Source organism: Perognathus longimembris, chromosome 1 (assembly GCF_023159225.1).
Source record: "Perognathus longimembris pacificus isolate PPM17 chromosome 1, ASM2315922v1, whole genome shotgun sequence".
Lineage (NCBI taxonomy): Eukaryota > Metazoa > Chordata > Mammalia > Rodentia > Heteromyidae > Perognathus > Perognathus longimembris.
Genome location: NC_063161.1, coordinates 104,210,423 through 104,224,957, shown reverse-complemented (window position 1 = coordinate 104,224,957; position 14,535 = coordinate 104,210,423). Strand labels below are relative to the sequence as shown.

General features: G+C 46.4%; 1 protein-coding gene across 1 annotated transcript in view; it reads right to left on the bottom strand.

Annotated features, from left to right (window-relative positions):
• S1pr3 (sphingosine-1-phosphate receptor 3) overlaps positions 1-10,415 on the bottom strand; it is a 12,442-nt gene extending 2,027 nt beyond the window's left edge. Inside the window, exons 1-2 of the mRNA XM_048338225.1 lie at positions 10,190-10,415; positions 1-846 (exon numbers count right to left, since the gene is read on the bottom strand). The exon at positions 1-846 is cut by the window's left edge and continues 2,027 nt beyond it. Coding sequence (XP_048194182.1) covers positions 1-707 — 707 coding nt within the window. The 5' untranslated portion in view covers positions 708-846; positions 10,190-10,415. The remainder of the gene's footprint in view (positions 847-10,189) is intronic.
• Positions 10,416-14,535: the final 4,120 nt, after the last annotated feature.

Sequence of the window (14,535 nt, the reverse complement as noted above, 5' to 3'; positions counted from 1 at the left end):
TCCGTGTTGCTGTGGTTGGTCACCTTGCGGCTGCTGGACTTGACCAGGAAATAGATGCGAGCATACAGGAAGACAATGGTCACCAGGATGGCTATGAAGATGCTGATACAGAAGGCAATGTATTTCTTGGAATAGAGAGGCAAGATGGTTGAGCAGTCAGAGAAGTTCTGCAGGCAGTTCCAGCCCAGAATGGGCAAGGCACCCAGTGAGAAGGCAATGAGCCAGCACATCCCAATCAGAAGGAAGACTCGGTGTTTCTTGTTGGCATCGTAGGGCCTCATCTTGATCATGGTTAAATGCCGCTCAATTGCGATGGCCAGTAAGCTACAGGTGGACGCCCCAAGGGCCACAAACATACTGCCCTCCCTGAGGAACCAGACCGTCAGAGACAGGCTAAATGTCTTCTTGCCTGACATCAGAATGTTGACCTTGTAAGCTATGCCGGCCAGCAGGTCACAGAGAGCCAGGTTACCAATGAAAAAGTACATGCGATTGTGAAATTTATTGTTTTTCCAGATGGCAATCAAAACCATCAGATTCTCCAAGACAATAAAGCTGCAGACAACCAAGAAGAGGATGGTGGTGATCGTGCTGTCCTCAGGGGGGTCCCGCAGTCTGCTCTCCAGCTTCCCCACATGGTTGTAATGTGCTAACAGAGTCTCGTTTCCCAAGACAGGCTGTGGGTGTGGTGGAGGCTTGGTTTCCATGGCTTGGCATTGACGGTTACCTCCACAATCCACAAGAGGGCGCCCAGGGAACGTTCATTTCAGAGGTCCACCAAGATTGCAGTGTGGCTTCAGGAATGTGTGCAGGCTAGACACCAGTAGGGATGTTGAAAACAGCCTCCTAGAGCAAAATGAAAGAGCAAGAGCCATAGATGAAGTGAGTTACCTAAGTAACTGTGGATGACAAACTCTGAAACATTTAGACAGCTGGTAGGGTCAGGGCTGCCTAGAGGGGTTTAAACCCAGGCCAATCTTCTCCATAGTGATGAAGGCCAGGGAAAACTCTGAGGGGTCTGGAAAACTCTGAGGGGACAGAGCCACTCGATGCATGAATCATTTAGTCATGTATCCAAGGCACACAGACCCAAATAAAGCCTCCCACTTGGAAACCTCCAGGCACCAAGGAGGAAATGCTAATGTGTTGTTAGTCCTCATCTACCACAAGGGAGCTGGTAAGCCATTATCCCCTGTTACCCTGAAAGACACAGGATTTTCTCATGATAAATCAAAACAAACAAGAAAACCAAAGATGGAGCCAGAATGATGCCCACTGGACTTCTGAGACCTCCCTGATGAGTTCTGGAGTGACATCGTGGGAAGTACCCATTATTAACTTGGGCGGTCCCTGGAAGTCTGGATGGGCCTTTGGTCCACCTGGCAGAGAGCCCTGAGGCCTGATCAGCAGAGTCAGAACAGGAAGGACAGCCCCGGGGTGGGGGTAGAGCTGTAGCCACTGGACTGAACACCATGGTGGCTGTTAGGACTGAATACAAATTGGCACAAACGGTAGCACCTAACTTGACTGAGATAAATGAAGAAAGGAAACGTGATGGCATGGGGTTGGGGAAGAATTTAAAATGCAGAGGCCCGCGCAGAGGATGTAGCTCAATGGTTATTGTGTTCTTAGCATGCTGGAAGCCCTGGGCTCAGTCTTTGGCACTAGATAGAAAAACAGAATCAGAGGCTTGCAAAATAAACATAAGTCCATCAATGGATGTGAGCAGGAAGATTTAGCACCACAGGAGCCATGAGAGAGCAAAGGCAGCAAAGCCAAGCACTAACCCTCAGTGGGTGTTGAATTTGAACACTTCCCATCTCCCTGTGCCCTGGATACACCAAATCTGTTCCCAGTGGTAAATTGTCCTCCTGAGATACTTTGGATGCAGCCTACCAGCTCTCAAGTCAGACATTTCTTTCTATGGATTAGTATCCATTAACAAAAACACTGCAGGGCTGGGAATATGGCCTAGTGGTAAAGTATTCGCCTTGTATACATGAAGCACTGGGTTCAATTCCTCAGCACCACATATATAGAAAAAGCCAGAAGTGGTTCTGTGGCTCAAGTGGTAGAGTGCTAGCCTTGAGCAAAAAGAAACCAGGGACAGTGCTCGGGCCCTGAGTTCAAGCCCCAGGACTGGCAAAAACAAACAAACTAAAACAACAACAACAACAAAACACTGCAATGGATGCCTGATAACTATAACTACAACCATATATATATATATACATATACATATATATTTACAGGGTACAAAGTGAATAATTCAGTCTATGTACACAATGTGTAATGATCAAATAAAGATAACTGGGTATTTCCATCATCTTAATATGGATCATTTGTTTGTGTTGAGATGTTTTGAGTTCCTCTTTATAAAATATAGTGTATTGTAAAGTAGAGCCACATCTAGAACATGTTCATCTGTGACCTATACTCATTACCCAGTCTCCTTCTATCCTGACTCTTAGCTTCTAGTGAGCACTATCCTCTACTTCACAGAAGCACATTTTCTGTGACTGAGAACATGTGGTGTCTTTCTAGATGCATTTATTTTAAATTAAAATTATTTGACTATTTAATATACAATGGAAGGCCAGGTAACAATGTTTACACCTGTAATCCTAGCTACTCAGGAGACTTTCCTGTCTGGCTTGGCTTTGAACTTTGATCCTCAGATCTCAGCCTCCTGTGTAGCTAGGATTACACATATGAGCCCAGGGCACTTGGCAACCCATAACTTTTTTTGTAGAGATGTCTTCCTTGGAGCTTAAATGAATCCACTGTTCTGTAGGCCCTGAGAGCTGATGTCTGTTCACTGGCAGGAACTGCCTCTACCCAGCCCCTCCATGAAAGCTGACTGAGATCAGAGGGCTGGGGTCAAGGACAGCCTGAATGCTGCATGCTGGCAGAAATCTTGGATGCAGAGAACATAGACTCGAGAGCCATTAACATGGGATGTTTTGCCTGGAGTATCTCAACATACACTCCTGCCAACACAGCTGGAGTTATCAGTCCCAGCACCTTACATACCTATGTGCCCATAGGTAGTCAAGAGATCTGTGTGCTACTTCCTATTCCTTATCTACTTACATCTTCATCTGTGAAGGCTGACCACAGAATTACTGTGTCCATGCCCATCCTGCTCCATTACTATCCAAAAGCAGGGAGCTCACTTGGACAAAAGCAGGAAAGGCTGTCCCCAGAGAGCAGGCTCAACATGATGTATATCCTGTGGGTACAGCACCTCCACACACACCGTAGCTGGGCCGAAGCCTGCTTTGCCATACTGATTAGTGGACCTACTACGTTTGCATAGCTGCCAGAGGAACCATCTAATATCCTGCACCCTCTCTGCCAGGCTGTCAGCGGCGCCAGCCATACCATCTCAATATGTCCTCGGGCTATCTGCTCTGCTATCAGGGGCATCTGTCACAAAGATGGACGAGGTTAGCCAGAAGGTGACTGCAGTGCCAATGCTGGAAGTCCTGTCCCCCAGCTGGAGTGGGATTTCAACAGCAGCCCCACAGCCTTATAGGTAACAGGGGCATGTTTACAATGTAAATGGTTTCCGTGCTAACTCAGCTTGTCTCCTATGTCTCACATTGTCTCAACATAACCCCATACCCACTTTGAAAGTTATCATCACCTAGGGTTGAGGTCAAAGATGTGGTAGAATGGAAGGGAATCTCAAAAAATGGCCAGCTCAAGAAATGCTCAGGAGAAAGAGCAAAGAGTTCATAGAAAGCAGCTCTGCATGCTGATATCATTCCTTTTCCTCCTGTATATAAGGCTGAGTAGAAGTCAGGCTAGACAGAAGTCAGGTGTGAAGCTCACACCTGTAATCCTAGCAACTTAGGAGGTTGAGATCTGAAGATCATGGTTTGAAGCCAGATTGGACAGACAAATCTAAGAGAATCTTATCTCCAATTCACCAGCAAAAGGCCAGAAGTGCAGTTGTGGGAGAGTATAAGACTATGAGTTGAAGCCCTGGAATGGGCAAAGCAAACAAACACTGAGCAGAACAGAAGAGAAGAAAAACAAGCAAACATTATAAACACGCAATAACAATAAAATGGTCACAATAAAAAGAACAGAACCCATGCCAGAAACTTAAGACTTCACGTCTCCATTAATGCTTACACCATCATTTCTTTAATTAAATATTCATTATTCAAGGGATATGTTTTTGTGGGACATTCTTTTGTTAAGTATCATTCTCTGCCTTTGTAACTGAGAGATATCTGATTCTCCTCAGAATCCTAAAGTGCATTTTTCTCTGGATTATCAATAATCACAAAGCTGAGATTTAAGTGCTGGGCTAGGCACCAAAAGGCACGATCAATTGTGGATATGTCTACACACTTTTCTTATGCATGGTCAAAAGCATGTTATGGACAAGTTCTGGCCTCTGGAGAGTTTGCTGGAAGAAAGTTCTGCCTCAGACCCTACCTCATCCCCTGGTATCAATCAGCCCTGGTGAGGTGGAGGCATTGCAGAAAAGCTGCATGCTCAGAGGCCAACCTGCCACAGATCAGAGACAACTTCAAATCAGCGCCCAGACCAGCAAGAAGATAGGCTCTACCCCTCAGGGTACCTACACCTCTCTCCTGGTCACTACCAACCATGAGTATGACAATGGTATACACTTCTCACCCCCAGGCAAGTCTAGCTTGTTTCTGTGCTTAGAAGAAAAATGTAACTACTAGATGCAGCTTTGTTTGGCACATTTGCTCAAGAGATTCATGCCTAGGGATATTGGTAAGTCCTACTTGCTCTCATCCATCCTGTGGCGACACATAACACTCTCAGTTCACTGTGGACCATGGGCACAGGTGATTTCTTCTATCGTCTAAGTGATGCTGTGAAGGTTGCTTCAGAAACTCTCTTGGTGAGTATTCTGAGTAGCATACTAGTGTCTAAAGTAAGCTTTCACCAGGACACGGAGATGTTGGGCTTTCTAGAAATTACTGATCAGTGATCAACAAGTCTACCCTGAAAAAAAAGTATATGTGGGGGGCCTCTGGGTGGGTGGGTGGGGCGCATCCAGGGCATGACTGGTATAATAGAAAGGCTTGCATTTTGCTTTATCAGAAAGGAGTAAAGCTAGAGGTGGCAGTGACTTTGTAAGCCTTAGTAGCTTAATTTCCACACAAACATTTAAAAAGAAAGTCCAATGACAAGAACAGTGGCTATGTGTAGATTAGTTATGCATATATTTGGAAAGCTGAGGCATATTCCAAAAGGTATGGAAATATAAAGAAACTCACATGGACATGCTTTATTAGCATCCTCCTCCTCCTCCTCTTCCTTTTCTTCCTCCTCCTCCTTTTGTTGTGCCTGTTGTTGAACTCAGGCTTTACTCTCTCCTTTAGCTGTCATGCTCAAAAATGACCATTTACCACTTGAGCCACAGTTCCATTTCCAGCTTTTTGGTGTTAATTAGAGACAAGAGTCTCATGGAGCTTCCTGCCTGGGTAGCTCTGAACCATGATCCTCATATCTCAGTCTTCTGAGGTAGCTAGGAATACAGGACTAAGCCACTGGTACCAAGCAGCTGTATTCCTCTAACCAACACGAATTCCTTGCCAGATCCTTGCATTAGCACCCAGTACTCACTTCCAAGTCCTGCACCAAAAGTCACCCTGAGGACCCCAGCAGACCCCTTACTACTGTGCACTCCCAGTTCTGACAAAAACTTCAATATTCCACATCCGTATCCCTGCTTAGTCATTCTGGTCTGTCCAAGCCACTGCTCACATCTCAGCTTTTCTTAGAATGCCGGTAATGCAAGTGTTTTACCCAGGCCTCATGAAGCTCAGATCACGCAGACGACCTCAGGATGTTTTAGCACCAAGAACTTTTGGCTGAGAAGGAAAAGGATGCCTTCTAGGAGGTGATTCTGTGTGGAATGATCCCAAATGAGAGCACTAATGTCAGGGAAGCCTCCCTTCCCCCATTGCTCCTTTTGGAGCATCCCTGGGGAAGGTGAGCCTGGGAGAGGGGCAGATGGACTCCAGATGTGCTCCTCTGGTCACTCACTTTCTCCACACAGGGCACTTTGAAAAGTCAACAAACTATAAAAAGAAGGCAAGGAGGAGGGCAGAAAATATTTCTATGATGTCTAGCCCCTCTCTTTCTCCGCCTCCGCCTCTTGCCCTTTCCCCTCCTCAAGAATGCACACATTTCCCTTGGTCAGATTCAGGACACTGTACTTTTTTTTTTTTTTAAATGCATGTCTTCCCTGGGAAACCATGCTTCACCCTTCCAACTGAATTAAAACGCAACTTAGAATGCAAGAATGTTTTCTTTCGTGTGGTGTGTGTGTGTGTGTGTGTGTGTGTGTGTGTGTGTGTGAGAGAGAGAGAGAGAGAGAGAGAGAATACTGGTCAAGGACAGTGCTTTACCACTTGAGCCACAGTGTTACTTCCAGCTTTTTGCTTATTTAGTAGAGATAAGATAAAAGTCTCATGGACCTTCCTGCCCCAGCTTTGAACTGTTATCCTTTCTGCCTGGCCCCCTCCCTCCCTCCCTCCCTCCCTCCCTCCCTCCCTCCCTCCCTCCCTCCCTCCCTCCCTCCCTCCCTTCCTTCCTTCCTTCCTTGCCTCCTTTTCTTCCTTGCCTCCTTCTCTTCTTCCTTCCCCCCCACATTCAAAAGGGCTTAGGAAATAATGAGCTGGCCCTTTCAAGACTCCAGCAAAATTTCTTTGCTAATGAGTCTTTTCCCCTACTTTCCTTCCTTCCTTCCTTCTTTCCTTCCTTCCTTCCTTGCCTCCTTTTCTTCCTTGCCTCCTTCTCTTCTTCCTCCCCCCCCCCCACATTCAAAAGAGCTTAGGAAATAATGAGCTGGCCCTTTCAAGACTCCAGCAAAATTCCTTTGCTAATGAGTCTTTTCCCCTACTCTGGGTTTCTTGGGTGACCTCACTCTGCCTCCAAGATAGTCTATTGGCAAAACACAGCCTTTACATTCACAGCCCCATGCACTTGACACTTAACCAGAGCCTATCAGTGAAGGGTTCCAGAGGGGAGCGGGGTAATAATCACCACTGCCAAACCAGGTAAAAGTAACTGCCTGCTTGAGGGCTTCCAGTGTCCCTGTGGCTTTTCACATGGTCCTTGTCTTTGGCAAACAAAGCTAGGATGCCATTACAGAGCTGGGCATCATTCAGGGGACCCTCAGTATGGAGGCTATACCCCTGAAATTCAGCACCAAGTATTTCCCCATTAGCAGTCTCTTGAGCTTCCAGATTTATCCATGGAAGGCAAGAGACTTTGACGCAGGGTCTTCTTCTAGCTGCCTCCTTTGCTTTCTCACTCATCATTTTCAAGCTTTCTCTTTCTGCTCATTCTGAGGGAAAGGAAATAAGTTACTATGGGGAAATAGAGGGGCAGAGAAATAGGTTCCAAGAGAAAGCTAACAGCATGTGAATGAGAGGTATCCTGCCCAAGATGTCCATCCATGGTTCCTCTGTGTCGTGTCTGGTCCTTACAGTGGCATGTACTTTCTAAATGAGGCTGCTAGGGAGCATGCATCCTTATGGGCCATTAGTGGAAGAGCCTAGCTGGGCTGGATGCCCATCTGGTTCTGGACTATCCCATCAGGGTCCAACTCTGGATAAGGCTGTCACCTACCCATTGGTCCTTTAAGAGATGATAAGAGCTTCACCAGTGTGTTTTACAGTTGCTTCTAGCTACTGTAATAGAAAAAATGTCAGGATGCTATTTCAGGGGCTTTGTTGAAATGTGTAGAAAATTCTGGAGTCAGGGAAATGGAGTGGAAATTTCAAAGCCAAGAAGCATGGTGAACCATGTGAGAACCTCCCCACAGCCTGCTGTGCCTGGATACCTGCACAGCTTGCTGAGGGGAAAGTCACCCCTGGGTACAACACTGCACGGAAAGTTGAACTTCACTGAATTGGTCCTTGTCCTGTCCCTCGAAAACGGAGTACTAGGACAAAAGAGAAAGGGAGAGGGAAAGGGAAAAGGTGGGGAAGGAGAGAGAAATGGAAAGGGAGAGAAAGAATTATGCCCTATAGTGCTAACAAAAGTAATGATTGAAATGTCTTATTAAATGAAGGTTACACATCATATTATTACTTCCAAAAGCTTATGGAAATTCCTTTGAAAGCAGTTAGTTCACCAGAAAACAAAAAGCAAAGGAATCTAAAATCTATCAAGAAAGGCTTTATAAAGCCAGATACAAAGAGAGAGAGAGAAATGCCAGGCAACCCACAGCACCATGGTCCTAGCCAACACACATAGCTTGCTTAGGGGGGTGTCTCAGGCTATGGCAGAGGAGAGGGGGCTCTACCACAGGGCAACTGCATGTTTTTCAAGATGATGATATGCTTCATTATTTTTGGTCATAAAAAGCATATACATCAAGTGTAGGTGTTGAGGAAGATGGAACTGATACCATGGAAGTGTCATAATTTCTAGAAAGAGGAAAAATAGTTTGTGAATTGTGAAAAATCAGGTCATTAGGCCAATATGTAAAGCTTCTTTCACAGGAAATGAGAATTTCTCCCATCCATATATGGTAGAAAAGTAGAAGAATCATTTTTAAGTGCACAGATATAAAGAGGAAAATGGCATTTTCAGAGATAAAAACTGGCTATGGCATTATTATTTCTGTACCTTAGGGGGAAGGTCTGATAGGTTGGTTGGTCTTTAGGCTAGATCTCTGGAGTCAGGGACCAGCAGTGACACTTAGGCCAGATGAAATGGTTGCTGGGTTGTGATTGAAAAAGCTCAATGTGTGGTTGTTCCATGGCCACAAAAAAGGTTTTTCCTATTATTGAGCTCTGTACCAACTAAGAAGTGATACAGATCTAGACCCATCCATAGCTCCTCAAGCACAATACACTACTACCACTACAACCATCACAACAAGAAAATCAGCCCTGACCACACCATGTTCGTCAGTCAAATACCTACGGAGCATAATCTTTTCCTGTACTTTCCAGGAATTACAGTTTCTTAACGCTATCCTTCAAGATTTTCATCTATAAAAAAATGCTGCAAAGCTAAATTATGCCCCAATCTAACGCCACGCATAATTTGCTATGTCCAGATTTTAGAAAGATGTAGAATTCTAGAGGCCTCGGATCAGAAACAGGGAAGAATAACTTCTGTTCAAACAGCTACCCCTTCCTAATTATAATGTTCAAACTAAAGTGTGCTCCCTTTTAAAATTCTGCAAGATAATCTCAGTACTGGTGGTTCATGTCTGTAAATCCTAGCTACTCAGGAGGCTGAGATCTAAGAATCACAGTTCAAAGCCAGACTGGGTGGGAAAGTCCATGAGATTCTTCTTTCCAATTAACCACCAAAAAGCTGTAAGTAGTAGAGCCACTAGCCTTGAGCCCAAGGACAGTGTCCAGGGCCTGAGTTTGAGCCCTAATACCAACACACACACACACACACACACACACACACACACACACACACACACACACTATGCAAGAAATCCATTTCTTACATCTAAATATAAAAATGCCACAAGGAAATATGCAATGGGAGTGTCTAAAACCAGAAAGAAGGAGACATACAGAGAGACAGACACAGAGCACTCAGCTTGGTAGTTAAAAGCCCTAAGCCCCCTTCCTACTCTTTACCTCAGTAAGGAATGTGGCATAGCAGTTTCCTCTGCGAATCTCATTAACACATTGTGGGAACTTGGTCTTCCAGCCCCAATCCTGACAGCTCTAATTGTCTTGGTAGAGAAACATTAGGAAAACTGGAATGTGGTAGCTAATGTGACTGAAAAGAATGCTTTGTCCAGGAGAAAAAGGCCATAACCTTCAGTTCCCCGTGAGGGCGCCTCACTTTTTACATCTTTTAAAGAACACGACTGAAGGGACTTCTCTGTGGATAGCTACCTAACGTTATTCAGGTTTTTCAGATACAGCTCTGTTTCAAAAGCTCCAGCTGTGGTTGACAAGAAAGCACACCCACTGCCTCTAGGGTAGCTGGGTCACCGCAGTGGGGAAGGGATGTGGGTGAGGGGGTGCGGATGCGGGGCGCTCAGATGGCCGCAGCACTCACGTGCGCCCAGGTCACTATCGTGCCCAGAATCGGTTGGATGTGTGTCTTCAAAGTGGGCCCAGTGGGGTTCCCCCACCCGCCCCAGCCCGCCCAATCTGGGCGAGGTGTCTGCACACCCCCAGGACTAGTCCCTCCAACTCACGTCTGTCTGGAAAGGGCGTTTGGGCCACCGGCATCCTGGCTGGGGGCGCGCGGCAGTGTCGGAGCGCTGCTTCCACAGCTCCGATATCAGTCTTGGGGCTCAGTAGGTCGCTCTTGGTTTAGGGTCTCCCCTAGGGTTCGTCCTGCCGCCTCGCTCAGCTCAGCCCCGGCTGATGATGACTGTTGCGCGTCCCTGGATGCGGCCGCTTCAGCCTCTGCCCCACCGAGTCCCAGCGCAAACTTTTCCAGCTGCCCGCCGGGGCGGGGCCCCGCGTCTGCCCGCCCCCGCCGCCCCGTCTCCGCCCCTCTCCCCGCCCAGCCCCCGGGCCTCGCCCAGCCCCTTTTACCTGGGCTGGGACTGCTTCAGGCCCGTAGGGAACCCTTCCCTCCCACACTCCTTAGTCACCACCAGACCCCAATTGTGCGGCGAGATTCGACCCCTGCATGTCTGTCAGGGACGAACTCCACGGACCCGACAAAACCAGACACTAAACCCCGGTCCGCGGGCTTGGGAGGGTGCCTGCCCAGCTGATAGTGAAGATATGAGCTGAATATTATTATTAATGCAGATATCACCATCGTTGCTATTGTTACTATTCATAAGGTTGTCATTAGCTGAGCTTGGTTGACTCATGACTATAATGCTTGCGACTCAGGAGGCTGAGATCTGAGGATTACCTTTCGAAGCCAGCCTGGGTAGGAAAGTCTCTGAGACTCTTAACTCCAATAAACCAGCAAAAAGCCAGAAGTGGAGCTGTGGCTTAACTGTTAGAGCACTAACTTTGAGTGAAAAAGCCAAGTGTGAGCAAGAGGCCATCCTTGTCCTCAACATGACTATTTCTCACGAGTGAGAACGTGTAGGTCAGCATTTTCCCTTGCCCTTGTTCCTTCTTGGCTATCCTTGTCCACCTTCCAGCCTCCTCCTTCCAGTTCCAATCCTCACTGTGCAGGGATTCCCTGATCTTGGAGCTGTGCCCACTCTTACATTTGTGAATAGTATGGAAGATCTCAACCCATTCACCTCTACCAGGTTACCTCTACTGTCCTGTGCCAGGGTTTGCTTCCTCTGCAGGATAACAGAGATAACCTCAGAGAAGCATCCATCCCCCACTCCTCCCCTGGGGCTTGAACTCAAGCCCTGGTGCTGTCCTTGAGCCTCTTTGTGCTCAAGGCTAGCACTCTACCACTTGAGCCACTGCACCACTTCTGGCTTTTTCTTTTCGTAGCTCTTATTGGAGATAAGAGTCTTGCAGACTTTTCTGCCTGGGCTGGCTTTGAACCACCACCCTTAGATCTTAGCCTCCTGAGTAGTTATTATTACAGGCATGAGCCACAGGCTACCAGCTCAAAGAAGTCTTTAGAGACAAGAATCCCTTGGAGAAGCCCAATTGTCAGAAAAGCAAAGCAAAGGTCTACATGCCCTGGACAGAAACAATCCTAGAAGCTTTGCGAAATATGGAGATCAAGAGAGAAAAAGGGAGGGAAGATAGAGAAGGAAAAGGAGAAGAAGGGAAAGAAAGGAAGAGGATGAAAAAAAATGGAGGAACTAGAAGGCTAGTGTACAGAGCAAGGTGAAATTCCTTGAGCAGGCAGGATGGAGGCCTCTGGAGCATATTGAGTTCTTGGTGACAAAGTCACCCTTTACCTTGTCTCCAGAGGCTAAGTCCGGCTCACGCTGGCCATGAAACAGGGAGCAGCCTTTTTTTAATTTGGGTGCATCTGGACTGTGAAAGTTGGCAGCAGGATGAAAGTTAGCAGCACTTCTGGCCTTGGTGAGAAACTAAGGCCCTTAGGGACATGAGCACTTCCGGGGGAGGCCACAGGGCTCTTGCGCTCAATGGCAAAGTGGGTTTCCTGACCTGGGGGGACTTCCCCAGTCTTTTCACTCATCCTATTTGCATGGCCTTCCAAATTTGCTCAGCACTCAGCACATAGCTCTGAGTAGCCAAATTGTAAAAGTAAGACCCACTGGGCCTCCATTTGCTTGACCCCTATGGCATCAACTCAAATGAAAGGAGAGGTTGAGAATATGCTCCTTTGGCCATTGGTATCATAGCCAATGAGATGGCCAATGGCACAGCATGTCTCACCCTACCATGATGGTCAGTTGGTTCAGCAATAAGTCTGCTCTTCAACTGCTTCCTAGTGTTTAACAGTCACTGCTGGGGCACTAGCTGGAGGGGTGTGTGTGTGTGTGTGTGTGTGTGTGTGTGTGTAAGTGTATGTGTGCTTATGTGCCAATACTGGCACTTGAACTCAGAGCCTGAGCACTGAGTGTGTTTTCACTCAAAGCTGGCACTCTATAACCTGGGCCATGCCTCCACTTCTGGCTTTCTTGGTGGGTAATTGAAGATAAGAGTCTCATGGACTTTCCTACCCATGCTAGAAGCTTGATTGAACTGCAATCCTCAGATCTCAACCTCCTAAGTAGCTAGAATTGCAGGCTTGAGCCACCAGCACCCAACTACTGAAGTTGGTTTTAATTGGTCCCTGAGTCTCCATTTCCTAACAATGTCTTTAACCCCAATATAACAGGATAGCCAATAGTCCAAGAACTGCCTTCACAACTTATTTCAGAAATTGGATGCCAGTAACTCTGAGAAATAATGAGGTTCTTAGCTGTCAATTGTAAGTATCCCTAAAACAGACTAGGAATTCGATCCATGCTATTTCTGAGGTGTCCTTAAAACACTACTTCAATGAGTTTTTTTTTTTTTCCGCTGTCCCTCCAGCTCAGATTTCCTTGCATACAGCTCTGAGGAGCCAAATTGTAAAAGTCAGACAGTGGACCATGGACTTTGTGCCTCCACAAGTCCTCTAGAGACAGACCTCTCTCATTGTTTCTCTATGGAGAATGAGCTCTATGGACACATGTACTCAAGATTTTCAAGAGAGAAAAATCTTCAGGGCTGCGATACAGCTTGGTGGCAAAATGCTTGGCTGGAAAATGCAATATCCTGGGTTCTATCCTCAGTATCAAAAAAAGAAAAAGAAAGAAAAGGGAAAAAGAAGAAAGAAAATTCATAGACAAATACCAGATCCTAAGTACAGAAGGAAGGGGACTTAGGAAGTCAAGCAGTCTTGTGGATGGATATGAAGCCCTTAGACAAGAGTGTGCAGATGAACTGGTTAATTATATAGTACTAACTGGAAAAGAGTAATGGCTTTCCATTTTCCTTGTTCGAGACACCTGGTTGGTATACGTGTCAACCCAAATATTTGGTCAAACGTTATTGAGCACATGTCTGCAAGTGAGTTTGAGGATGAGCTGAATGTTTGAGTCAGCAGATTGAGGAAAGCATCTGGCCCTCCCCAGTGTGGTAGGCCTCATCAAATCAGTTGAATGCCTGAGCAGACATTTTTGAAGATCAAAGACTACATATTTTACTGGTTAGAGAAGATTTTGTTTGCTGAATGTCTTTAGACTAGGGGCTCTTCCTGGTTCAGTGCAAGCTGGGATATCAGGTCTACAGATTTGGGACTTGTCAGTTTTCATGATGGTGTGAACCAATCCCTGATGTGTGTGTGTGTGTGTGTGTGTGTGTGTGTGTGTGTGTGTGTGTGTGTGTGTCCTATTCTGTTTCTCTGAAGATCCTTGACTGCTAACCCAGGGGCTCCAGGGTAAGGGCAGACCTTTTCACAGATAGAGACACTGTGGTAGAAAGAAGCTGGGCAATGTTGGGGACTGGGGCCTTGTGGTCACTCTGCAACTCAACCAACAACTCCAAACCACTTCCTCACTGCTGGCTCATTATACACAGACCATGGGAGACCCAGCTTCAAAATATTGACATAGATGTGGGCTTCCACAATGGCACTTAGTAAGTGCCCTGTTTAGACCCAAAGAAAGCCTTTGACTTCTAGAATCCTTCAAGGCAGAGATAGAAAAGCTCAATGACTATACCACCAGCCATCCTCACCCTCCCACTCTTGCTCTGTCCTCAGTCTTCATCCTTGAGGACCAGAAGAAGTTGTAAGACCTATTTTCCTACTTTATCACTAGTGTGTGTTTGTGGCATGTGCATGTGTGTGCATGATGTGTGAGATATCTGCATGTGTATGATATGTTGCACATCATGGTGTGTGTGTGTGTGTGTGTGTGTGTGTGTGTGTGTGTGTGTGTTCTAGTAAGAGAGGGAATATGTTTGCCTCTTCAGGAGGACAACCTGAGGTATAATGAGAAGTCAGTACTTTCCCTTTAGGGTTCATTGGAGGTGCTCCTGAATCCTCAGGATTTACTCTGTCTTTATGCTAATGAGTTGATGGATCGCTGAGGGCCCTAATTAGCTTTGGAAAGCAACCACTGAGGAACTTTCAGCCCCAAACTCCAACATTTAGAGACAGGCT